The 27,812-nt window shown below is 38.2% G+C and overlaps 1 protein-coding gene across 28 annotated transcripts in view; it reads left to right on the plus strand.

Moving 5' to 3' along the window:
• The window catches only part of ROBO2 (roundabout guidance receptor 2), a 1,015,778-nt gene that overhangs the window by 953,987 nt on the left and 33,979 nt on the right, over positions 1-27,812 (plus strand). For 17 of the 28 annotated variants that reach the window (XM_086883528.1, XM_086883516.1, XM_086883517.1 and 14 more), the window contains 5 exons: positions 2,112-2,294; positions 11,471-11,513; positions 13,083-13,210; positions 17,505-17,786; positions 22,613-22,769. In XM_086883528.1, the coding sequence (XP_086739654.1) occupies positions 2,112-2,294; positions 11,471-11,513; positions 13,083-13,210; positions 17,505-17,786; positions 22,613-22,769 (793 nt within the window). Of the gene's footprint in view, positions 1-2,111; positions 2,295-11,470; positions 11,514-13,082; positions 13,211-17,504; positions 17,787-18,177; positions 18,304-22,612; positions 22,770-27,812 lie in introns of all 28 variants that reach the window. The other 11 variants (XM_086883509.1, XM_086883511.1, XM_086883512.1 and 8 more) reach the window with 1 other exon arrangement.

The raw sequence follows: 27,812 nt of genomic DNA on the forward strand, positions 1-27,812 counted from the left end.
ATGGGCAGAAAAAAACATGGAAAATCAGATAGAGCAGCTTCTGCTGCCTGATTTCTTCCCTTGCTGCTCACTCAGTTTCATTCTCAGATACTGAATCAGGCTTGGAAGCCATTGGGCCTTTGGCAGTGGCAAGACAAAAATGCAATGAGGCAAAGGACAGCTGCAGCTCCCGGATGCTGATGCTAGTAAAGCTCCCCAGCATGGCCAGTATGGACTGGTGCATGACACCAGTACTGGGACACTTTTTGTACATCTGGCAGCATCTTTCTGTGGGACCCATTCTGCTTGCAGGGAGCCTGTTTTGTTCCTTGCCCAGAAAGACTGAAAGCAAGCCAAGCTCTAGCACAGCTTCCACAGCCTGATTGCAAAAGCAGACAGTCATCAGTACTAAATATTGACGTGGTGCTGAAAGAGAGGAAGCCAAATAAACTCACCAGGGTCATCAGCAGTGTGATAGCAATGGCACACAGGGCACTGCACTTCTTCCCAATTAACCCAGCCCAGCTCTGAACAAGCTGCCTCTTGGCAGGGGCAGTGCTGGGCAGAGGCAGTCCCAGAGGGACCTTCTCAAAGCATCCCCTTTTATAAAACATGGCTGTGTGACCTCCAGCTCACCTGCAAAGAGGTGTCTGTGGAAAAGGGACTGGAAGTGTCAGACTTCTCAGTTCTGCTTCTGCCAGAGACCCTGAGTGCTGGCTTTAGGCTGAAGCCAGCGAGCTGCTCTGTTGGAAGACATAAATCTAACCATTGCTGAATTATGGAAAAGGAATATGTACATTTTCACAGCATGGCATAATGATACAATACTTCTAATAATTTCCTCTGAGTGACCATTTCAGTGTTTTACTGCAGTGTTCAACTACCTTTATGTGTGTGATAGACTCTCATAATTGAGAATCATATTGTTTGCATCTTCTTTGTCTCAATAGAGTAGCTGCTCTTGCAGCTTTTCAGAGTGCATACAGGCATCTGGTAATATTGCATAAACATTTCAAGGACTGAGCTACATAAATGCTTCTACTGGAAATTTTGGATAATCTTTCATGAATTTCAAAACTGCAGATGTGGACAGTTTATATAAAATATACATAGAATAAAATTTCAGGGTTTTTTTTTTAGAAAAATATGTTCTGCATTTCCTAATTTTAAAACTAACTATTTTTGACAATTTGAAAGTGCTGGCCCTAGAATTACATGCTTTAGCATTTCCTGGATTTTCATGCTGATTTTTATGAGCATTTGTTCTCAAGCCAAATGCCAAGATTTTTCTTTTAGAAAAGTTCCCTTTTAGAGAAAGACGGGTAAAAAACCAGTGGGAGCATCTACTGGAATTTACAGTTTTCTACTGTAATATACAATTTAAGATCCTATATAGCAATTTTTTAATTCATGTCACTTTAATTAGTATTCCAGGTAATAATTATTCCTTACAGGTTGATGTTAAGAATTTGTATGCATATTATAGGTGAAATAAATACCATCTGTTGCTGTGATTGTTTAGTGCTTACAGTGCGATATTCAGCTTTGTGTCAAAGATGGTACACACAATTTGTGTGAATTGTTTTCCCCTTGAAATAATTGCTGCATCTTTGCCCTAGTGGAAAGTGCATTCATTTTATTGTCTGTTTCAAATTTGGAAGCTAGCATTCAGGGAAAATAAATGAGTTGAGTAAGAATTTTTGGTTTTCTTCTGATGTAGCATATTTTGTATTTGGATTACTCATTTGGAAAAAGCTATTTATTGATTGCTTGATTTATTTTTTTTATTAGTTTCCTGTGATCCATTTTCTCATTGTTGTCTTCTGTCTACAACTGTGGAAAAATAAACTAACAAATATATATACTGTTTAAAAAAAGCTCTGGATTGATATCTGTTAGATTACTTGGGAGCATGCTATAGGTCTGCCTCTGCAAATATATCTGCAAATGGCTATGAATTTACTCTAGAAACACTAAGATTGTGAGAAGAACTCCTTAAAGTTCTTCTACTATTGATAATTCTTTTGAGATCCACTATTAGTTTTTAAAAACTTTCAATTTGTAGAACACTGGTTCCCCTGTGTGTTACAGAGTCCAGAACAACCACATTCTGTTCAATTTCTCTTGTGCAGGAGGTCGTAACGAAGTTGTCATCACTGAAAATAACAACAGCATAACTGAGCAAATCACTGATGTGGTCAAGCAGCCTGCCTTTATAGCTGGCATTGGTGGTGCATGTTGGGTCATTCTCATGGGCTTCAGCATCTGGCTGTACTGGAGAAGAAAGAAGAGGAAGGGTCTCAGCAATTATGCTGGTAAGAGCAGTGACTTTACTGCCATCTCTGCAGGTGCTATCATAAAAAGAACCGGGGCTACTAAACCTACCTAAAAACCACATTGAACTTACAGCCAAAGCATCCTGGGTGACTTCTGTGTGCTTGTTTTAAATGTATGCTCTGGAATTGCTGGTGTATGAGAAGCTTTAAATGCATTGCTCGGTACCACATTTCATCATTATCATAAGGCAGTGTTTTTACATCTCCAGCCCATCTAGCATTAAAAAAGTACAAAGAGGATTAACTGCTCCTCTTGCCCCTCGCTCAGAAGGCACTCTATTGGCAGTGCAACATCATTTATATGTTCAAATAGGAGTTAGACTTGACCCTTACAAGGAAAGAGTTTTTTCCATCTTCTACTTCTTCATTCCTGTGCATTTCCATGTCTCTGAAGCCATGTGTATGGCAAATAAATGATTAATCAGTGACTTCATACCTGTAGCTGGAATGGTGTATTAGACAGAGAAGTGTGGTCAAAATTTACCCAAGGCAGAAGCCATAAACAGTTTTGTCTTGAAGGCAGAACATCTTGGAATGTTCTCTTTCATTAAATGTTTACTTCAGTTTTAAATTAGTTTTTGAAAACTACATTTGGAAAATTAAATACGCTTGCCAAATGAAAATATTTCCATCTATCCTCAACCTTTGTTTTGTGTATTATTCTGTTTTCAGGATTCTTATGAATTTTTGGGAAGTCATGTGAACTGTCATAAAATGGGTTACTCTGAGGACTAATTTAACACACAAAAAAACCCCAATTCTTCAAATACTGCAGTAGGCTCTCTTGTAGTTTTTATTAATACTTAAAAAGAGAATAACATTTGCCCAGTTGAGGACTGAACATATTTAGTGTTGACATTATATCACACTAAAGTTATACAAGTGCCCTTCTATTTACAAGTTATCAAATCCAAAACCAAGGACTCAGGTTCCCTAAATGGTGAGCAACAACTTGTCAAAACCCCACAGTCACAGGCAAACTGTTCCCAGTTCAACTCAGCCATAGTCAGACTCCTCAGTGTCCTGACAGGGCTCCCTAAACCAGCAGGAAACTGTTCTGTGCTGGTTTTCAATCCTTCCTGCTGTGTTTGTTTTCTGCTGGCTTAGTGAAAGAACAAGATATCAGATGAGCAGTGGAAAGAGAGGAAGGGGAGGGATCAGTGGCTTTTGGACCTCCTTGGTTTTCGTGGAACCTCACTTTGTGTCACCACATGATCTCTGTCGTTCATGGGTTGTGCTTTGTCCCACGGTGGTTTTTTTCTTTCCTTTAATAGCAGTAACTTTTATTCTCTGAGAGATGGGGTGGTTCTAACTGACAAATTTATATATATATATATATATATATCACACACTTATACATGTGCTGACATGAAATATCATCCTAGATCCCCAAAATTTTTCCATACTAGAGACTACTGTGCTGTTATTTCTCTTAGGAAGTAGTCCGACCTAAAGCTTTGGACCCAAGCTGAGACTAGATTTTTCATAAAAAGTGAGATTATTTGTCCTGTATGTGAGCTGGCATATTGGGGTGAGGGAGAATTGAGAGCAGTCTAAATTGAAGTGCATAGCTGTAAATAATTATAAACAACGTGTCTCATGCAACTCATTCCTTCTCATGGCATTTGCTGCACCTAAGTGTGATGTGAGCATTGATTGCATCATGAAATTGTGTGTGCTTTCAGCAAGGAAAGTGGATAACAGGTCATGCCTCAAAGTTCATCCTAATGTTTACAACTTGGAGAACAGCATGTCTGCACTGAGAGTCCTCAAATGTGACTGTCCAAATTCACTGCTCATCTTTCCAACCATCATTTCTCATTGGCTGCTGGCTGGTTGGTGCTTTAAGCTCAGCTGTTGTGTCCTGCTTATGATGTTCAACCCCAACCGAGTAATTTCCAGAGGAAACTCGTGCCCTGCAATGAGCTCTCTGTCAGGGTGTGTAACTCACAATGTGTTTGCTTTCTTGTTTTGCAGTTCAGTCCTTCACCTTCACCCCTGCAGGTACTGTCCATTAGTCTGTCTCTTACCTCACCAACACATCATTTCACGCGTTAGCTATCGAATTGTTTATGAGCATGTGAGACATGAAGAATCAAAACTACATACAAGGAGAAATACTCTGGCTGCCTATCTGTGATAAAAATGTAGCATTCATTCCTCTCCTGATTCCAGAGAAAAGTAAAATCTACCACCATTAATGTCTCTCTCGCTATAAATCTGCATACTTAACTCGTATAACTCTCTAAAATGCAGTTTTGAAAGTAATTTTCAGGACCAGATGCTTGAACTAACTTAACATAAATAAGCATTATTCATATATAACTGAATTTTGATTTTAAAGCTCAAACAATTTAGCAGACCCAAGTGGAGAACTGGAACTTTCTTCTGCTTTGGCTCTCAGTTAAGTATACCTTTGCCTTACTGTGAGGTATTCAGCAGTCTAGTCACTGATGCATACATTGACTTTACAGGGTTTTTGAAATTAAAACATTGGGGTTTTTTTCTCACTACCCAGCTCAGAACTGGTATCCTGTTATTCTTATCTTTAAAAAGATAGCATATGGTAGACTATTATCATAAGCATGATTAAGGATATGTGAAGGATAAAAGAAAAGTGTCTGAAAGAGCAGTTCTATTCAACATATGGAGAGTCGGAAAAATAGAGTATACAATTCATAGTAATAATTAATACAAACAATTAGCTTCTGCTCTCATACTTAGTCTTGAGATTTAGAAACTCAAAATTAACTGTACCTCATCATTACAGTGTTAAAGGCTGATAAATCTCATCATTCTCCAGAAGTCTGTCAAGTTTTTTGGTTGCCTTTACCAGAGCTGTCTCCTCATGCTCAGTAGCTGCTTTCTCACTTTTCCTTGTGTTCAGCCACAGCTTGTGTTCAGATTAGCAGGAAAGAGGAGATGACCAAAGGTGGGGATGTGTGCCCCAGGAGCCCATGACATTCTGAGGGAGAAATGTCCTTGTGGAAAATCTCTGGGGGCTCAGGATAACTCCCCTAGCTTCCAGGCAGGTTTGGCCAGGTTACTGTAAGCTATGGCACAATGCATCACACCTTAAACACTTTACTGCCTTTTCTTTGAGACACAACATAGGGGTTTTTTTCCAAAATTAAATAATGCATCTTTGCATTTGGTTCCTCTGACCATGCCACTGTCAGCTGTCTTGAACTGTGGTGCATTTTCACCACAGTGTTTGTAGCACACGTTGGCATGACACAGGGTTGTGCTGGAGCCACTGGGTCTGAGCATGATTTCATGCTGTTGGTCCACATGTGCTGGGCAACTGGGATATGTCAGAGGTACTGCCAAAAATTTTCCTTTTTAAAAGCAGTTTCAACATCTTGTGGACTTTTTAGAGCTATTCTATTTCTTGGCTTTTAATAACTTTTGGAGGAATTGAGAACCAAAGTCCTCCAGTAGTCAAGTCCAAAAAGTGGTTTTTAATTTAAAAAAGTATTTTCCTTATGAGGGAACATAGTGTGTGTTTCATATCTTTAGACCCAGAGTTCCATAACAAACTTTGTTAATTCTCTAATATTTCGATTTGCCCCTGATAATATCATTTAGAAAGACATACCTATACTTGTGGAGGTTTGACACTCATAACTGTATGTTGTTCCCTTCAAAGTTATGATTCATAAACAGTTTGGGTTTAGATACAATTATTTAGACAGTGCTATGCAGCTTTCAGAATCTCCTCAGAGACAGCTGTCAGTGAGTTTTTACTAAAGATGAATTTATCCTAATATACTCAGATTTTAGAAGGTACACACGTTTTGTTCTGACATCTGCTTTAAATTCTTCCTTCAGAGAGTTTCAGAACATACAGATTTAACTGTGTGGTAGAGAATTGAATCTATTAGTGTAACAATCACATGCTTACTTTATTTCACACTCGGAGAAAATCCCGTTATTTCTGATGTGAATATTTTTTGTTTTCTTTTTCTTCATCTGTATTTGCCTGTGTATAGAACAGAGAAAACTAAAAATACTTGTTTAAAAGACCAAATCCATGCTGTTTTATAATTACTTGCTAAAAATGTTCTTTTGGGTCATTTGCAGATTATGGGTCATTCACTAGGACCACTTGTTATTTGTATTCCATTAGGCTCCCAAGATGTTACAGTTTCTGCTTTGTGACTAAACCACTGTAACGTGGGGGAGAAAACAGCAAATGTCAGGCAGTTTGTAATGATTTGTGTCAGGGAAGAGTAACTGATTGAGTTAAATACTTTTAGCTTTCTGTCTTTGTGAACATTTTCATAAGGCCTGATCAATGGCTCAGATGGTCACAAATAAAGTGACATTGATAATCACAGCTAAATCTATTCAGTTATTATCAGTTGAACTGACTCCAGCAGATGCTGAGCCACAATTCTGTATGTCATTGCTCTTCCACTTCCCTTTCCACCATGACTCACCAAGCCTTGAGTCTCAGTGATATCATATATATTAATAAGATATATAATAAGATATAATTATATATAAATACAAACCATAAAATTTAGCTAATATGTTTGTTAGATTACAGTTGGTAAGTAGTAGTGTCATCATCTGCAGCTGTACAAGGACTATGCATTTTTGTGACCATGACATACTCTCAGCAAAACCAAATCTGGCACAGGGACACTAAACACAGCTGTTGTCCCTTTTCAACCATCTCTCCTGTAATATACAGGATGGATTGGTCTCACTTTTGTGAGTTTGTGTGGAAGCTGAAGTACTGCTGCACTGTTTGATTGGAGGACTTTTTGATTGTTTTGGTTGGTTGGTTTGGGGTTTTTTTGTATTTTTGATTTTTGGTTTGGTTTGGCTTGGGTTTTTTTGGCTTGGTGATGGGGTTTTTTTTGTACTCTTGGGCTTACCCTTTACTGAGATTGTCTGGATATAAACATGCACCATAGGCTTCATACAAAGATAGAGGGCACAGAAGAGATATCTGACCACTTATTGTATAGCAGATAGATTATTTCAATATTGAATTGCAGTAACAGAACATAATCAATTTATTTTATACTGAAAGTTGCAATTATTTTTTCAGATTTCTGTGAAAAGGCATGGAAACCATTTGTAGGGAAAGAAAAGAGAAATTTCATTCATCTGTTTATCTTTCCTGTGGCCTCAAACTTGTGCCGGTACCCACTTGCCAGAATATTCAGGTGTTTTCAAGTGTCTACACCATCAGTCATGCAAAAAAAGTAAATATGTATTTTAACTTATGAGTAGGTTAAGCTTATTTAGTGACTAGTGCTCCTTGGGATTATAAAGATTTTATGAAACCCAGTAAACAGAAAACAAATTAAAAATAGATAGAGAATAATGGAACATTACACATTTTATGTTCAACTTCTGAAACTGTTAAATGAGGATAAACTATATGACAGAATCATCCAAAGGTAGACAGAAGATTTGATGGAATTTTTATGTGCTGATTATCTGTTCTGAGTTAATGCTTATTAAAAGAGGATTAATCTACATTCATATTTGAGGAACAGCTTATCAGTAAAAGGAATGAGACTTGGCTGGCAACATTAAAGTTTTCATTTGCAGTAGGAAAATGTGGCCTACTAGAGATAGGCATACAGAAATCTTTCTAAAGCTTTCTAAAGCTTCCTTGCCTCAGAATGTCGACTTACTATACATTCATATTTTTCCAGTTCTAGCAGGCATGAAGATTAAGTTTAACCTTGTCAGATAATATTAGTAAATGGTTTTGGTACCTCCTTATATATTTAATAAAAAGCATGTGAAAAGCTCCTTAAAATATGCTGGTTTTCATACAAATATACACAATATAATTTCCTGAAATATTTATGCATTTAAAATGCTCTTTGGATTATATTTCTGCATTTTTGCAGTCCTTGAAGTATAAGCTGGTGGGGATTCCTTCAAAATCTCTCTATGCAGAGGTTATTTTTTCATCTTCTTTTGAAAACCAATCTCATCCCTGCAGGTCTTCAGCCTTTCTAAGAACATGTATCAGATGCAAAGACTGCTGAAAGAGCTTTTTTGCTTCCTTGGTGATAAAAAGCAAGGAAGATGGGTGGGTCAGTGATAGGGACATCCTTCCCTTCCTCCTCTTATATTGCCCCTTGAAATTGCTCTGCTGCTTTTTGAAGTGGAGACAGGATGAATAAAGCCAGCTGTCTGTGTGTTTTATTTTTACAGTGACATCTACAAGCTTGGATTGCATTAAGTATGCTCCCATTCAGGCGTTTAGACTTGTTTTGTAATTGCAGAAATCAAACTGCAGGGAAAAACGCTGACAAAATGTATGGCAGGAATGATAAACATAGTGCTTTTTTTGGCAGCCTGACCATATCTTCTGTTGTTAACTGTCTTGCCTTTCACAACACTAAAGCTGAAAGAAAGGCACCTTCTCTCTCCAGCCTCAGGTAGCCAATTTGTGGATGGCATCAGGAATATGGGGAGTTTTTGCAGCATCCCAGTGACATGGCCACACTTCAAGAGGAATTTTGGCGAGCTCAGTTGATATTCCAAAGCCTTTTACACAAACACATTAAATCAATAAAATGCTTTCTGGTTTATTTTCTCATTGAGACTATAACCATGCATACTTTGGTGTACAGGGTGAAGAGTAAACAAAAAAAACCTGTTTTCCTTCCTAGCTCCATGAAAATCACATAAACTAGACTCAGTCTTCCCTAGGAAAAACAATGTCACTGTAAGCTGAACCTTTCTTCTTAAGGTGATGTGTATATTGGGAGGGTGTAAGATGATTTAACACAGGAAATAAAATAAACCAAAACAGGAAACAGTTCCTACCATGAAGAAACATGGAAGAAAAAGGAGCAAATTCTGTGATCCTTGTTTTTTTTTACTATCTCCTATGCCTCAGCCAACCTGCAGCAATTATGGCTCTAGCAAAGAGGTTTCTTCTTGATGGAGTTCTCATGGCATGCCTGGGACTTTTTCCATACCTGCCTACACAGAAAATAAAATGTGTCAGGCAAACATTGCTGAAATCTCCTGCTAGCTACTTGATTTTATAAAGCAAATAAGGGATATAAATATTTTGTAGACCACAAATATTGTTGGATTGTTTGTTTTTTTTTTCCCTTTGTGTGACATGAACATTTAAAAGCTCACACACCTGTACATGCTATACAAATGGCAACAAAATTACCTCAAAATAATTTCTAGTAGATGACAATCTAAACAAGAGCATTAATCCAAGCAGTTTTCAGAAAATGTTTTACTGCAATTTCCTTATATCTGTAAACCTTATTTATAAAGGTTCTTATCAAACAAGCCTTTGTTTCTCGTTTTCTTTATTTCTTGTCACTTTGACAAATGCAGAAAGTTGGAGAAATCAAGTACTAAATTTGGAGGAGATGAGGAAAAAGGAAACAGCATCTAATGTTCCAAGATACTTGGAAACAAAGCCAGGCAGTACCCATATTTTTGTGTAATCACGTATGATATGCACAGCACTTCAGATAATTCACTTTTAAGCAGCGAGCGGTAGTCATTTGACAGCCTGTTAGATACCACGTGAATGAAAGTAGCATTTCCTCTAAAATTAATTATCCACAATGTTTTACCATGTCTTGTTTTTCAAAGGAGACCTTTATTTAGTACTTTCCATACTTGCATTTTGATTTTCTTTTCATTAATTGGTTTGATTACACCCTTTCAAAATTCAGCTATTAACCATTTTGATGTGACATATGACTGCAGTGATTTTCTGATATTGGTATTAGTCTGCTGTGCAGTGAAGGGTAATTAATCACCCTACTATTCTTCCAGCAGAGCTTCCAGAGGGGCCAGCTTTGTCCCCTTTGCTGAATCTACACTGTGAAATTAATAGGAGTTAATAAAGTAACAAGGATTCTATAAGGTATCGGAAGAGTTGTACCAGTGGCTTTATGTCATTGCTTATTTTTTTTAATGAATACAGAATTTCTATTGGCTGTAGTGATTTTGTCTGATTAGAATAGTGTATAATAGAACATCTAATCCTGACTTAGTGTAGTTTGGACTAATACTTGGAAAATCTTGCAAATACTCTGGGAGCTATAATTTAATGATAGGAGCACCTGCCTTACAAAAGTAAATAGTATTTCCAAATGATGGTCTGTTTTAAATTAGGCTGGTAACAAACTCTTCCATTCCCCACTGAAATTCAAGCCCTCATCCAGTCAGGGGCCTGTAAGGGTGCAGGTATCCAGGACATTGGTATAATTTAATAGCCTGCCTTATCTATGCCTGACAATAAATAATGGGATATTGTCGCTGAGAACCAGAGTGGTCTGTTGGCCTTGATTCAAAATATTTTTTCAGTGTTTCTGAAAAGATCATCAAATGTTGTCAATTAGCATCTCACCAGTAATGTGGTTTTACCTATATTGCCCTGAAATGTAATCCTGTTAATGAGATGGATAAGGGAGAAGCTGATTTTTGTCAAACACCCATGAATGGAGACATAAAAACAATTGTCTCCCTCTGATTATGTCCATGGATGTATCCATCCATCCCCCATGGATGGAAGACTGGAAACACTTTTTCTTCTGGGTGACACTGGCATGTATGCATTTATGTATGCATAATAGTTCTTAAACTGTACATCTAATGGAAGAGGTGCAGCTGGATGTTTTTTCCATCCCTTCAGCTGTAATAGAGCTGCCACCTCTTTGTGTTTGTCCTGGGAAATGACATATCTGTGTGGTGACATTATATTACTGCATTACGACATGATGTCACTAACTCACTGGTGCAATGTCATTATGTACTGAAGCGGAAGCATGCCAAGAAAACAATTTCATCACATGGCTCAGACTTGCAATGCAAAGTCATATGAAGGGGCCTGTGGTGAATTCAGGCCTTTTGCCCAGGTGGCTGCTTTGCCTTGCAAGGTGCAGAGCAATCAGTAACGTGGTGTCAATCAGTAATGTGCAGTGAAATCCTAAATGAACTGTATCCCCGATGTGTTTGAGCCTCTTCTTGTCATTTCTCTACTTTATTATGGGGTGATGCCAAGAGACCTCCAACCTCAGACACCGAGCACTTTGAATTGTTACTTTTAATTATTACTAATTGATTTTTTCCTGTCTTATATGTGTGTGCCTGTGTGTGTACGTTTGTTTGTTTTGTTCTTTCCAACCAAAACACAGTCACCTTCCAAAGAGGAGATGGAGGACTAATGAGCAATGGAAGGTATGTTTCTTTGTATAAAGGTCTCTCCACTGTTTTTATTTTTAAAATAAGGGATCTGAAAAAATTCTATAGGTGATGCACTCGGGTTATGTCCCATCATTGGGAAGACTGATAGCGCTAGGAGGAGTTAAGTAGTTTACCACAAGGTTTAATGACCTATCTGTTGTGCACTTTGGAAGAATCAAGCCCAGATGTTTCATATCTCCCAGATGTCCTGGAAGAAATGAGTAGTAAATATCACAAAGAATGTGTTCATTTGTTACTGGGATGTTTATTGCATTAATTAGACATTAGCAAATGAAGTTGCTGTTGTTTAAGACTCCTTATTGGCTCTCCCTAAATTGCTGTGAGTGAACAATTACACTTAATCGATCACAAAATAAATGATTCATGGATGATGAATAGGCTGTAGATTGATAGGACTGGATTCCACAACTTTGGCTACTCAATTGAAATTGATAAAAGCTGATAACGGGCCCATATATCCTCATCTATTTTCCCTTTGCCAATATGGAGATTGTAATTAGGCCCTGGTAATAACTTCCAATCTCCTGTTTAATCAATATTTTAGCAAAAAGAGATTAGGCCTAATGAGAGCGAGTAGATGTGGCAAGAATGCGGCTGGGTCGTCTTATTGCCGTTTCCATAGAAACCGATGTTTCTCTTAGGGATTGTTCCAGGCAGGGGTCTATAATGTTCAATGATCGGAGATGTTGCTCCAACTTCACGAGTGCTTTAATAAGCCAGGAAAACTGCAGAACTGCGGATGGCTTTTTGTTTTCGCTGGGGAGAAAAGGGTGTCTGCAGCAAATGATTTGTTTCCCCTGCTGAACACAAATACAAACAATCCACCTGCCTTACTAAATTTCTGTTTATCCTGGGGTGAGAGGGACGTGGTGCCTTATGGCCCGAGTGTGCCTTCTCTTTCACCATGCTCCCTGTTTAAGACTGCTCTCACAGCTGGGAATTACAGGGATATAAAAGCCATGCAGTAGTGGCACACAGCGATAGCTGTGGACTTTCCATTAATCCTCCTCAAACCTGTTTGCCTCTAAACCATCCAAGAGTGCTCAAAGAAAGAGTTACCAGCCTGTAGATGACAGGCATGCATTTGGGATGCAAGGGAAGGAAGAAATAGTAGCCCAAAGTCCTGGAAATGGCTGATAGGGAGCAATCAGTTTGAGTGATGGCTCCCTTGAGGTGGTAATTTATCATTCAGCCCTGGCGTAGGATCCCGTGATGGTGCTGCCTAACTCCTGTTTCACACAGACAACGGAGTTCATTTGGATTCTGGCAGAGTCACCATGGATGCCTAGTCCCACTTCTACTGACAAAGTTGATTTGTATATAACCTTAATTAACTGTTCAAGGTCTTTAAATCATCGAAGGCTCTACAATTGTAATTTGAAAGAAATTAAAGGCTCCTAAACTGTTAGCTACCTATGGTGTTAGAAGAACAGTAATATGCCCTCTTCCCTCACTACTTATCTCACAGATACTGTAATTTTATATATATATATATATATATATATATTTGTGTGTATATCTCTTTCTCTTATTCTGCTTCAGTCGACCAGGTCTGTTGAATGCCAGTGACCCCAGTTATCCTTGGCTTGCAGACTCTTGGCCTGCCACAAGTCTGCCAGTGAATAACAGCACTAGTGGACCCAATGATCTTGGGAATTTTGGTCGTGGAGGTAGGTTTCCTTTTATTAAGCCACCCAATATTATAAACTAGGCTTCCATTAGTTAACATCTATGATGAATACTGTATTATATTTTTATGATTATAGTTCCTTCTATGTGTTTCTTTCTTTCTAGATTGGATTGAAAATTGACTTCAAAATGTTCCTTTTGCTTTATCTCTTCTTCTTTAAAATGTAGGTCTAGTTTGTAATTTGCCCTGCAGTGGTGAGACAGGGTCTGCTTATGATATCAAGAGAAATGTATTTGTGTCTCAACCTCATTCCCTTTTGTGTGGAGATGAGCAATGTGCCATGCAGGGCAGTATAGCCAGGGATGGAGGATGTCCATAAGAGCAGAGAGCTCTGCAGATGCAGGAAAGATGTTCCTTCAGCAGAAGACCACAGGAACTTTGTTGCTGTCATTTTACCCCTCCTCTTCCTGCTGAGGGCCTGCTCTCAATCTCAGCCATAATCTGTAAAGAAAGCCTCAAAGGTCTTAAGAAATTTTCTTTTTCATTGGAGGAAACAATACATAAAAGGGAATTATTTAGATCTTTCAGGGGTTTGTTTACATTTTGATTTGAGAGAGCACCTTTGAGGGAATGAGGTAAAGATGTATTGTTACAATGATGAATCTTTAGAGGGGTTATTTCCTTCCAAACATTTAATTCAAATGGGAATTTTAAGATGTAGGACTGAGATTTTTAAATAGTAATAGTCACATAACCCTGTTACTTCCTTGGTTTCTGTGGTAACACAGGTAATTCTGCGTGCTGGTCAGGAGAAGACTTCCTCACATAAATGAGTATATAAATGTTTTTAAGACATAAACAGATAAACAAAAATGAAGACAACCTATACATCAAAAATGCATTAAAATGCAAGAAAAATCTATAAAACCATCAAACTGATAAATGCAAAAAGAATTCAGTTTTGGGCTGTACCAGAATCTGCTTCTGAAGACCATCCCTCATACTGGTTGTACATTCCCATGAAAAGCCTCTTGCCTGTGGTTTGACTACTGTGACTTAAAATTACAACAAAACACACTAGATTTATATCCTGTATAAAAATGTTATAAAGTTCTTGTCAAAAATATTTAAAAGTAAGCAAAACTTTTGATAATATTTACAAGGCAACTGAATTTCTGCCAGCTTCTTTGTTATGAATATATTGAAAATAAAACCCTTCAGTACATTTCCATCTTTTCTTAAGCCCACATAATACAGAAAAATTACCATTTTCTGTTAGCATTTGGCTCTACACGACTAGAATTGGAAGCATTTTTCAAAAATTTTTGGCCTCAATATGCATGAGGCATAGGTCCAAATTCATGCAAAAGAGAGAGAAAAGTTACATTTTGAAATTCAGCAGCTTAATTCCCCTCATGATCTTTACAGTTGAGCTAAAACTTTTATGCTGGGTGGTTTTGGATCACTTATCCCAATCTTTTTCAGAAGCTGAGATCAGATGATTCTGCATTAAAGATGGATTAGAAGTATTTTAACATGTAGACATGGAATATTAACTATAAACATAGAACTTGGGCCTCTTTCACTGGTTAAAAGGTCTGTGATAATATAAAAGTTCTGTAAGAATTTTAAAAGCAATGGGGTGGCATCAGCCACCCTGGAAACTCAGAAGCTGAGGCAGGCAGTCCTAAAATTTCCATTGAGAGTGAGATCCACTGTCCTAGATAGGCATTTGAGAGCAAGGCTGTGAGTGGGAAGCAGAGGTCAAGCTTGGAGTCATGTAAGGCCACAAAATAGTATTGCTTCTCCAAGGCAGCAAGAAAGAGCTTCCCTGCTGAAGTATTTCAGCACTATTTCATTTATCTCAAGAGTTACAAACAAAAGTTGGATTTTGGAGAGTTTTGGGGAAAGTTTCCAGTAGGAAATGCATCTTCATCTTTGGTCTGAAATGTACAATGTGGTGGTTTTGCTATGACAACTTGCTGGGAAAATCACACTTGACTTCTACTGCATGACTATGGCACTTTGTAAAATCTCCACTTAATAGCTCTTTGAGTGCTTAAATATATGCATCTCACTGAGGTCAAAAAAGTAATCTGTGCTTGTACTGAAAATTCCCAGAATGTCTGGAGAACCTCAGCTTATCAGTAAGAATGACTGAAAGTGCTTTGCTTGGCTGGTGGGCAGCTATGCAACTTCCCTTTCAAGTGTGTGCACATGAATAGTTCTCCATTTTAATCTGACTGTATGGAGATGATACCTCTTCAGTTGCCAGAAATATGTTCTAAAAGACAGATGTATGTCTGAGTGCTTCAGAGATGAGCATTTTGCTAGTTTTTACTTCCTTGAGTCTTCAAATCCAACACAGACAGGTTGAGCTGGATTTGCTTCACTTTATACATCAACAACAGAATTTATTTACTAAACTCCAAGCCATTATACTTCGACGGAACGGATTGTGGGAAGGAGAAATGTTCGTATTGTGGATGAAATGCAAGAAAGATAGGGCTGCACTTGTCTCTCACATCTCATGCTGTATTTGCACATAGATGCATTTTTGTTTGTGTACTGCCCCTGGAAAGTACATTGCATATGTGCAGATAGTAACAACATGATTTTGAAATATGGGCTGTAGTTTGCATTAACTGTAATTTTTTTGCACTTGCAATTTATCTGCAGATTTGAGTTAATACAATTAAGATCTTTTAAATACTTGATTGTGCCCATTTCCCTGTTGTATGCAAAACCAGATCATGCTGATAGACCCAAATTTAATCTCTCTTTCTGCAGTGTCTCTGCTGAGCATTTGCTATTGCTATATTTATTGTTAATATTATGTTGCTGCCCTGAGACTGAAGATGTTATTAGGGCCCATGTTGAAATGCTCACCGTAGCACACCTGACTGCAAAAGAAAATAGTTCTGTGATCTAAATGTTCATCCCAGGGAAAAAAAAAAACAAAAAACACAAAACTAAACCACATGAAAACCAACAAAAGCAAACAAAAAATACTAAAGCAGTGTGAGGAGACCATGGTGTTACATCTCATTGCTGGATAAGTCTTTGAGACAGTGAGAGAAAAAAATATATTCCCTGAGGTTGTACAAAAACCCACATCTGAGTTTGGAACTGAACTTAAACCCTTGACTAGGTGCAAGAATCATCTTTTCTTTCTGGGGTTTAAGGTACATAAAAATGGCTGTGATCCCTAGAATGGCATCTGAATGTCCTCACTATAGGAGCATGCATTATCTCAAGTATTATCTAACAGTTGGAACCTGTATCTGCCATCTGGCTGTAGAAAGAAAATGGCATATAAATTAGTGATTTTTCTGAAGAAGTGCATTCTGGAATTGATTCAACTTTTCAGAGTCTAAATAAATTGTAAAAATAGTACCATTTGATATATTGACCTCTGAGAGAGCAGGAAGGAGAGTTATCTGCTGAGCTGCCGTTCTCCTTGAGACATCATGTCAGTCATCATTAGCTTCTTCACACTTCACTAGTCTCAGTTTCTAGATCTAGTATTCCACCACCAAAGGTCGCTTCAGTGTTTAGTAAGGAGAGAGACTGCCAATCTAACTGATTAAAGATACAAATTGCAGCGTGGGATAAGAGTCAAAATATGGAGAAAATTCAGCAGATATTTAGTTAAATATGCTGTAATGATTTTCAGGTAAATGTACTAGAGGTTTTGAACAAGTTGTTCTGCATTATCAACATCGCTTCACCATTTTGAGGGACTGATCACCTAAATCCCTTCAGAATATTGGATTTTCTTTCACGTATCAGGAACAACTTTTTTTTTTCAGGTTTTTCTTTTGTTGAAAAGAAGAAATGTACTGGGTAATGTCAAAAGGAAAATTAGATAAGCTGATGCAAAAAGCTTTAAGGAAATCAGGGTGATACCCTTAAAAAATTATTTTGAGAGTTTTTCTACATACTTGTTGGTCAGGTTCCCTCTGTGATTTATAAATTCCCTCCTTTCATCATTTCCGTGAAGCCCAGACAGTTTCATTGGTTCTGACACAGAGTGAACAATTGAAAACATTCTTCAGTCGAGAAATATTCCAAACTTCACTTTCACAGTTGAAGGTACGAGTAAAAAAAAAAAAAAAGAAAAGATGGTTTTAGGCAGTGAGACGTGAAGGACAAGCGGTAGGCCTGTCACAGCTGCTGATAGCTTGGCGATGGTTGTACATCATCTTCCCTTCGTTGGCTCATGGACCTGTCTCCGCCGAAATGCAAACGTGCGAAATGACACGTTTATTTCTCAGCTTAAACCTTGGTACTTCCAGGCTTCCTGTGCATCAATGATTTGTTTCATTCCACAGATGTGCTGCCACCGGTGCCAGGGCAAGGAGATAAAACTGCTACCATGCTTTCTGATGGGGCCATTTACAGCAGCATCGACTTCACCACCAAAACCAGCTACAACAGCTCCAGCCAAATAACGCAGGCTACGCCATATGCCACCACCCAGATCCTGCATTCCAACAGCATCCACGAGCTGGCTGTCGATTTACCAGATCCGCAGTGGAAAAGCTCAATTCAGCAAAAAAATGACCTCATGGGATTTGGTTACTCTCTCCCAGACCAAGGCAAAGGCAACAATGGTAATTACAGCTCTTATTTTCCAGAGCCCTTGGCTTTGTGTACTGTATCATCTGTGCATGAATTAGAAAATTCGTTTTAGCTCTGTGAGACACTGTTCATGTTGACCTGAACTAATGCTTGCGCACTATGCATGCATGCTGAGCCTCACCTGATCACAAAATACATTGCACTGTGCTTTTAATCCTCTTTGTCCTGTGCTAATCACCAAGCCACCTGCCTTCCATTAGGCTAGGGTAGGTGTACACCATTTTAAAGGTGTACATTTAAAAATTACCAAGTTAAAACCTGCCGCCCCATCTGCCCCTGACTTGCTAACTGCATGTGTCGCCTGTGCTTGTGCTGTCAACTAATCCCACGATGCCACTGTGACCTCTGCCGTTTAACCCTTAGCCTTGCTTTACATCCCTGACTACCGGGTGGCTGAGGGACTGGCTAATAGATTGCCACACAACCAGTCACAGGATTTCAGCACCACCAGCTCCCACAACAGCTCCGAAAGGAGTGGCAGCCTCTCAGGTTGGTTCCATCGCCGTGCGCAGGGGAGCGAGGGACGGAGGGGTGTTAGCGAGCGGCTCGCCAGGGAGGCAGAAGAGCTCCCAGGCACCAGTTGAGGATAACCATGAGAGCTCCTGCCCATCAGCAAACAATGCCACATGGGACTCTACTGAAACAAAAAAGCCTTTGGCAGCACCTGCTTGGAGATAACTAGAGAGTCCTTCCAAGTGGCGCTTGTCGGCTCAGCTGCCAGCCTCGCCTTGTCACATCCTTTCCCTGACACCATCTATGGAGCTAATTTATTTCTGCATCCATCCTCAGTTTATAGGTCTCCCCACACTGATCTTCATGAGGAGATTATTATTTTGTTAGTTGTTAACAGGTCCCCCACTCCCACGGGCTGTTTCTAAATGCTGTTCCTCAGTGAAGCAGCTTGCAAACAGTTGTAGGGCCCTGAAAGATGACTGGGGTTTCAACAAATTGTGCCAAGCCTGCATAAAAACAGGATGTAAATTTTATGTGTGTGCTGCATGTTCTATTGGAAACATGATGCATTTTCATCAGATGAAAATGATCATAGTACATGTGGTTGTGTATTATATCTGAACACACCTTTTTTCTTGATTTCTTTAATTTTGCTTACTTGTTGCTTATGTCATGTATAGCTGTCTATTTTTTTTTCTTGTCAAGACAAAAACTGAAAAGGCAGGAATTAAGATGAAAATCTGCAATTTCACCTAGCTAAAGTATGAGAGCAGTGAAAGGACTTACTTTTGATATTCAGATTATAGCCACAGCCTTTTGAATTTCCACTTTAAGATGGAGCTGCCCTACCAGTAACAGACCAAACCTAGAAATGGCTTCTTTATGTCAATTTAAATGACTATTCAAACTGAATCCTGAGATAAGAAGCCTATAATCATTGGCCCATGATTCAAATAGCCAAATGTGTTTGCAAGTCTTGTGTTCTCAAGGGGGAGCATTAGCTGATTTGACTGAGACCCATAGGTTTATGGCATCGTCAAAGAGGTATCTGGAAGCTGAGTTCATGAAATACTTCAAGAAAGCCTCTTGCTCCTTGCATGTGAGATATATTGACAAGTAGCTTAGGAAATCAGCTTGCTCCCCAGGCTGCAAGAAAATGCAAAAATTGATGTGCTGAGGTACATATATGTCAGGTATCAGAGGGCTGTATCACACTTTAGATATGTTGACAGCTAAGGCTGCCTAAGAATTTTCTCAGAAAATAGAAAGTGTCACTAGAAAATGCCCATTGATCGAAGGCTGGACTTTGATCAAATGTTTCAAATGCAGCATATTCTGTGTAGTGTTTCTCAGTCAGAATCTTCTGATGACACTAGGAAACTTTGGGTCTTTCTATGGCCAGGGCACTCTTGTGACCAAGGCAGCTCACAACTGGATGCCCCTGTGCTCAGATGAGTGTCAGATTATTGGACAAGAGAGTCAGTATTTTGCTCTCCCTTGCCCACTAATTATGCCTTTGATACAGGATAGTTATGTCTGTAATACATGAGAAACTGGGGGAAACCTTCAAATAGTCTGATAATTAGAGCATCACTGGAGTCAGAGACCAGCTTTGATTATGGAGTCCCCATCAGGGTGAGCAGGGATTTGTTCTCTCACTTCCTTGGTTAGTACTTTAAGTACTACTTATTATTCTGACTAAGTTTCTGTCTCTCTTACATGAATATCATGAGAATTCCTATCCCACTGTGGAATGGAAAATAGCTAAAACCTCAACTGCTTTATGAGGCAGGGAAATTTTGTAGCTATAGTTTGCACAGATTATGTCTGTACTAGGATCAGCAGCCCAATTGGCAAATTCTTCAGCACCCTATTCACCTAGAGATTTAAACAATATAATTGAATTTCAGTGTGAGGAGACATTGAAGCATCAAGCATGGTTGCCATGGGGAAACAAGGCTTTGGTGCATCAGTTTCCAAACACAAATCAGGCTTTATGTGTTCAGTGTCTGTCCCACCAGTCTGACAGTGGAGTACCTGCCCAAGGTACAGAAATCTCCTGCCCAGCTGTGCAGTGTAGGCTGCTCTCCCTACCAGCAATGACCTTGGAGTTCTCTTCTTTCATTTCCTCATTTAACAAGTCCCTTTTCTCTCTGCTTCACTCCTTCTAATATCTCCATTATCTCTAATTTCTCTCCTTGAAACTTGAAACTCCCAAAATTCAAGTGACTCCCATACTAGCACTCCACACATCCAACCTACATTTTACCAGTCTACTAAGATTACCAAGATGCTACACTTCCAAACTCTTCCTCTCCAACTAATCTGTAAGATGAAGTTCTTTGCATTTCCCTTCTCTGTGTATCCCTTGTTTAAATCCTCCTGCAACATGAATACACATGCATGTGCTTTTCTCCTAAAGTAGCCCCTCCTGCTTTAGCTCTTGTTGGCTCCTACTGCTGACTTAAAAAATTTCCTCATGTCCCACAATTAAAATTAACCTATTTCCTTTGCACTGTTCAGTGACCCTATTTTTAACTCCACTTTTTTTGCCTTAGCTGTGCTTTGAGAGTTTCATTTTTCCTCCAGAAGGTTCATGGATTTGCTCCCCTATCTCCACTGTCACTGAAGTTTCTTTTCACTGGTCAAAATGTTCTTTCACTTTTCAAGAAAGCTGCCCTCTCTGCCAGGCTACAAATGGAAGGAAGAGCCTGTTTTCCATCCTAATAGAAGTAATACCAGCTCAGTTCACACATAGTGAATGACAGGATCTTGGCTGGACTTACTGTAAATGCTCCAAAACCAGGAAGGAAGAGCCCTGGTCTGGAACTGAGTAGTGGAAAGCAAAGTCTCACTTGCAGTGTGCTGCCCGCCAGGTCGATTAGAGACATTGCTGGGCTTGTTGCCTGTCTCTAGCAGGCACATCAGGAGGTGAAAAGAGAAGTCTTGGCTACCTCTGAGTTACAGAATCAGCTTTTTCTTCCCTCTCTATTTGTTCCTGCCTTCATCTAGCTGACGTTTGGAGGTAACAGAAGAAAGCCACCATCTGACAGACCGAAAGTCCCATGATAGGGGCTTGTCTCTATTGCTAGAATTGCATCTCCTTCTGTGCTTCTTTGTGCCTAAAGTTAGAGCCATGACAAAGAGGATGGTGCCTGCCAGTGCACATGATGCCACCCTCCCTGACCAGTCAGTTGTGGCTTTCTTTATTCATTGATTCATCTTTACATGAGGGTTTTTTGGCTGATCCTTATAAATCATCAAGAGATGTCAGTGGGTGAGATGGATTAGACTGTGCTTTCTGCAGCAGGCCAGGGATGGGTGAGAGCAGCTGGGTACCCCACTGAAAAGGCATCTGACAAACAAACCATTCCTCCCCCCAACAAAGAGTTTGAAAGCCACAACGAAACCTCAAAAAATAGATGGGTCCCCAAGCAGTCAAGGGATGCAAAATGTTCCATTCTTCCTCTTAATGAACTTCAGACAAGAAAAAGAAGTCAGGGCAAAATAAAAGAAGCAAAGCAAGTGAGATGAGAGCTTTCTCTGTAAGATCACTTTCCCACTGATGGAAGTGTCTCATCTGGAGAAGTAGATGCAAGGACAATAAGAGAAGAGCAGAGGGTTTAACCAAAGTGCATTTCTCACTTCATTTCTACTTCATCCATTAGAGCTGTACGTCAGAAATAGAACCTCTTCTCTATAGTGGCTCAAGATATTTGAATCCTGTGAAACAGTCAGTCCTAAAATGTTCCACATGGCATCCCACCCTTTTAAAAAAACAGAAATTAGGCAATTCCTATCAACAAACTCCTGTTTCTTTTGTTTTGACAATTTATTCTTGTCTTGAATGTTCCTGACTCCAATGACAACTTTTTGGGATGGTGTCCTTAACCTCTGTAGTTTTCTACAGAAAGTGATTATGCAAAACTGCTATAATCACACTGGATTCTGACATTTGAAATAATTTGCTATGTTGTGTTATAATTTTATCTAAGAGTGAATTCAAGAGGATATAAAGTGCACATGAATAAATCAGGAAATATATCTCTTATACAGGAAAACCTGTCTTTCTTTGTTTCTGCACTACTGTGGTGCAAGTGTACAGAGGTTTAAAATGAAGTGATTTTCAGTAAATATTTGGAATATTTTCCCATTCCATTCTATTATTACTTACAACCTTGTGACAGCATTAGCAATTTGATGCTGATTCTGCTGAGATATAAATACGTCTTCTTTTTTGGGGCATGTGTTCTGGAATCAGAATTCTGTCAAAGAAATGTAAATAGCTGGCTTTTTTTCCCACTTTATAGCTCTAACATTTTCTTTTTCTTTTTTGAATTTGCAGGTGGCAAAGGAGGGAAAAAGAAGAAAAACAAAAATACTGCCAAGCCCCAGAAAAATAATGGTTCAGCCTGGGCCAGTGTTCCCCTCCCACCCCCTCCTGTGCAGCCACTTCCAGGCACGGAGCTGGAGCACTATGGGGTGGACCAGCAAGAAGCAGGGTAAATTTTTTTTTTTTTTCTTTTCCTTTTGAAGAAAAACCTGTGATTTGCAGAAATGAGTCCTTTTCTATATATTTTTTTTTTTATTATTTTGCTAAATGACAATATTATTCTGTTTTGTCTAAAAAAAAAAAAAAAAAGAGAGAGAACACCTTATCCTGTAGACTTATTCAAGGCTGTGAAGGAGGAATGTTTGAATAGCTCCCCTGGATAGTGACTGAAGATGGAAACAAAAGTGACCTTGCTTCATCATCACGTAGGGCTTCAGTGCTTTCTCATGCTGAGAAGTACCTCACTTCACAGGTAGCTTAATTGAATTCTGGGATTGCATGCAGCTGATGGGACTCAGAGTGAGTAAGGATGACATAATCTGGCTCTCTGTATTTTTTCACTGCTGTGATGTTTAAAAAATATTAGAGCCAACAGAACAAAAAAAAAAAACAAAACAAACAACAAAACACCAAATTGGATTAATTTTTGAAGATCAACCAATGGATAATAATCTTCTCGTCGGCTTTTAGAAGAAATTTCACAGCTGAGGAAGGCATGCTAATTATAGGCTTTTTTTTTATTATTATTATTATTCAAACAACTTTCAAGTTTCTGAAAGCTTCCACATAATTTTGCATAGCTCAGACTTGTTTTCAAGGACACAAAATCACACAAGAAGTGCTAAGTGAGATGAAAGAGACATTTTTTATGCAGACAACAATTATGAAATGCTTTTTATAAAGTGTAATTGTGTGATATACCAGGTTATCAAACTGGAGGTAAATCAGAGTATATAAAAACATAGTTTACTGTGGGTAGCTCTATTGGAGCCTTTGAGAATAATTGTTCTGTCAGAGACAAATTTCTGTCTGTTTCAATACATGGATTAATCAATATTTCCTACAGATGAAACATTTTTAAGAATACATTATAATAGCTTTACCGAATAAAAATATTTCAAGTGTTATCTCAATTGTAAGTGTGAATTGATCATTACTACTTTCATAATTAAAGTTAGAAAAATCCCATATTGTTTTGGTTTATAACAACTCCTTTAACTCTTAAAATGAGCAATAAATGACTGTTAGTCAGTGAAGTTCTTTTTTAAAATTAAGGCCCATTCAGGCTGTATATAGACTTAGAATTTCAAAGTAATGGAAAATGAATAACCTTACTGATTGTGAGTGCTGTTTAAATCTCAAGGCAAAAATTTCATATAATCATTGTCTTCTGTATTCTGTTATAAGAGGCTAAAATAAATTTTACATTGTTTCACCGTATAATAATTTTGTCTTTATCGGTTTATATCCTTAAAGCACATGTGCAGCCATTTCACTAAAACAATTATGCAATAGAAGTCAAACCACTTGGATTTTCTTCAGAGCAAGGAAACAGCATTAAAGATAAATGGAAATACCTTATAGAGAAATCCTTTGTGACACAGGGCTTGACTTCTCAGTTGCATAAAGCATCTGTAATTTAGCTGGAAGGAATGATGTTGGTCACCGAGACAGCATTGGTTATTTAAGGAGAAGGTAATCACCAGCCTCCAGGTTCACAACCATTCAGACTTAGTTTTTCCTCTGATTATGTTTTGAATTATTCGTCTCTGTTTTTTATAATGTCTCAATAATGGTGGTAGCAAGACCTTGTAACAGGCATTTTGCCAAACACAGAAAAAATCTGAAGGCTGGACTTAGAGTCTTAGTCTGGAGCTACAGTAATTTGCAACCACTTTTGATGAAGACTGAATCTGCAATGCCCATACTTCCTCAGGAGGCTTCAGTACTAATGGTCCTTTTGTATTTAGGAGTTGATCTTGTTTCTGTGGTTTTCAACATGCTAAAAGGGAAAGAATCATAGACTGCACTCCTTATGTTGCCTTTAACATGGACATACTGGGTTAAAAAAACCCATATTTTTTAAACTCTTCTTTTTCTTCTTGGTTTTTTTTGATTTACTTTATCTATGACAAGTTCAAAGTGTTTTTATTTTAGAATTAGTTTCACGCAGATGTAATTATATTGTGAATTACAACTGAAAAATGAACTTCCAGAAAAACCAAGCACTTTAATGAAATTCTCACAATGTGATACAAAATATGAATATTTAGAGCAATAAAACAAGGAGGGTGGCATCTAAACAGAAACTTGTTTTTCTGTGTGTCTCCCTATAACAATTAAATTCAAATGTGAGTTTCATTGGCATGATTATCACCAAAAAACTCCAAAAATTTGATACCTAGTTTTGCTTACTAGAGATGAACACTAGTGGCCTTATATGCTCTAGTGGATTCCTAAATTGCAAAAGATAATCTACAATAGCAAGTGATATAAAACAAAGCAGACACCTAATTTAACCAATCACAGAAAAAATACACTTAGTTTTCTGTACCATTAAGTTTCTCTTTTCCTATAGTAGTTCCCAAAATGACATGCTCCCTTTCCCACCCTTTTCAGAGATGATTTTGCTTGATATTACGTAAACTTGACAGTAAAGAAATGCTCGTTTCTTACTTATTATCTTTTACTTTGGTTTTTCACCAATAATATGCATGATCTTGAGCCAACCCATTAAAGGCAGGCAGCATATTGTTATGTGGTTATTTCTATTTCTTGCTATTCATTACACCTCAAAATGGAATATTAGCTGCTGAATGTCAATAGTGAATTGTCTGTACTTACTGTCTGTTTTTAGGAAAAGTTAAGGACTTTTGCTTTAGTACCTTTTGCTTTAAAGTCTTTTCTGCTGAGTTCCAGGGAGGGGAGCTTCGTTTGTTGCAACAATATTTGTAATGAAACACAGTTTTTACAGAATGTGGCCTATATCTATCACCTTTATTTTATATTTTGAAGGAACAAATCTATTAGTATAATGAATTGGGCTTTTTAATAGTAAAAGATTACTATAGAAGTGCTGACAATATAATAAAACTTACTAGAAAAATATAGACTCATGTTTGTTAACCATAACTTAGTAGGGTCTTAATTATAATGAAATTACAATCAGAGGTTGCTAATGGAGTTAAGCCACTTAGATTTCAATAGTGTACTTGGAAAGAGTTGCAATTTCATCACATTGGATCTATTCAGAAGATGAAAAAGAACATGGATGTGGCAAATAATCACTATGGTTGTACCAAATGTTTCTATAACTGGATCACTTATGTGACATGTAGTTACTATGTAATCTGTTAGGGGTTTTTGGGGGGGTTTTGGGTTTTTTTTTGGTGGGGGATAGCTTGTTTTATTTTGTTTTTCTCTAAAATGAAGGTTAGGTCTTATGGCTTTTCAGACACTTTACATTAAGAAGACAAAGGCTCTTGTATCTGAAATCTTGAATTTCAATGTCCTGAACTTCAGGCTTAGGCTGCTTTCCATTTCAAACTAAATTTGGCTAAAGATAGGGTACTTGTGCAGAAACTTTTCACTAAGAAACCTCTGTACTAAAAACCTTTGCCATCAAGCTGAACATTTGGGGATTTGAAGCGAGTAAGGTCAGAAGGCGAGCACATCCAAAGCTCGTTTATTCACCACTGGAAAGTCACCAGGGAGTGTCTTTTTCCCCATCCCTTTTAAAGAAGAAGCCATTATAGCAAAGCATGAGGTTGAGAGAGCAAAAGTGAAAGAACTGTTGCACTGCACATTTTTAGCACCATGATTTAGGATGGTAACTTCAGCCTTGGTTGCAAATGTCCTCTGTAAATATTGTTTGGAAAGACAATTTACAGCTGATCATATCTTAATTGTTTGCTAAGGATAAATGTGTATCATGTAATATTTTCTTAAATCCATGTGTTATGAAAATGGTAATGATCAATCACTCAACCTCTCCTAGAGGCCAGATGTTAAAAAGCAGCCTTTATCTTCACTTCTGTGCTCATATGTGTTTGTGTATCTATTTATGGTTATATTTATGTATATAGAGATTTAAATTTATATAAGTGTGAATTACCAAATATATCTTCCATAGACTTTTGGTCAGGTTACTTTAGCTGTCCTGAATCTGTGCATTCAAATAGACTACAGACTTCTGAATAAGGAAAAAGTAGTTTAAGAAAGATTTCATTTAAGAAATCTTTGGGGTTTGCTAAAAGTGAATGTTCTGTTCATAATACAGGTTTTGCAACTTCTCCATCTCAGTGTTCCCAGCCTTTTTATAACCTGGCTTCACACTTGAGAAAATTGACAGTAATTCATTTTTCTCTGGGAAATTGGTAAATCCTTCCTTCCAAATCATAAGCTTTAAAGGAGTATTTTTAAGCTGGTTTGAGAAATTAACTGTAGAGTGAAATGCATTGCCTGCCTGCTTTGCAGGAAAAAAGGACCTTGTCAGCAGTTCTTGAAGGTGGAAAGAAGATAAAGTGACTTAGATGATGCTTGGGAAATGGCCTATAGAGTGTGTGATGGTTTGACAGTGAGGGAGCTGTGAGAGCTTGTGGTTGTCTGGTTGCTTGTTGGGAAAGAAAAAAATAAAGCAAAAAAAAAAAACAATAAAAAAGAGCAACTGTATATCCTGAGTTATTTTGGAATGCACCAGGAGTTAAGAAGAAATGTGTGCTGATGCTCAAGGGACTGATGCCTGACTGGATGTTTTGAAGATGGGAAAAGTAGACAGTTGAGATTTGAGATTTGAGTGGTGTGATTGTCAGCAAAGCTGTGTACAACTGAAGTTGTGTTCAGATTAGGGAATTACTCTCGGGAGGTAATGCACAGGGAATGACCACAGTCACTTAGGCCTATCCACCTGGAATGATGCCAGAGTCTCTAAGGGACAGCATCCCTGGATGATGCTCTAATACCACACTGAGTTGAAAGATCCTCTGATGAGTACAGAGACTGAAAAGAATTGACTTGCTGGCAAAACTTGCATAAGAAGTGGTAATAAAATATAAAGCTTTTGTTTCTGGCCCTGATCAGATACAGCACCCCCCCTTACGCCTTTTGTATAAGGCAACAAAAACCACAGACTCCAATAGGATGCTCTTTATGTCTGAAGAGAGAAGAATTTGGTATTCAAGAATACTCCTAGTGGTTAATTTTTCTTTGTGCA

The sequence above is a fragment of the Cyanistes caeruleus genome, chromosome 3 (genome assembly GCF_971803275.1).
Source record: "Cyanistes caeruleus chromosome 3, bCyaCae1.hap1.1, whole genome shotgun sequence".
Lineage (NCBI taxonomy): Eukaryota > Metazoa > Chordata > Aves > Passeriformes > Paridae > Cyanistes > Cyanistes caeruleus.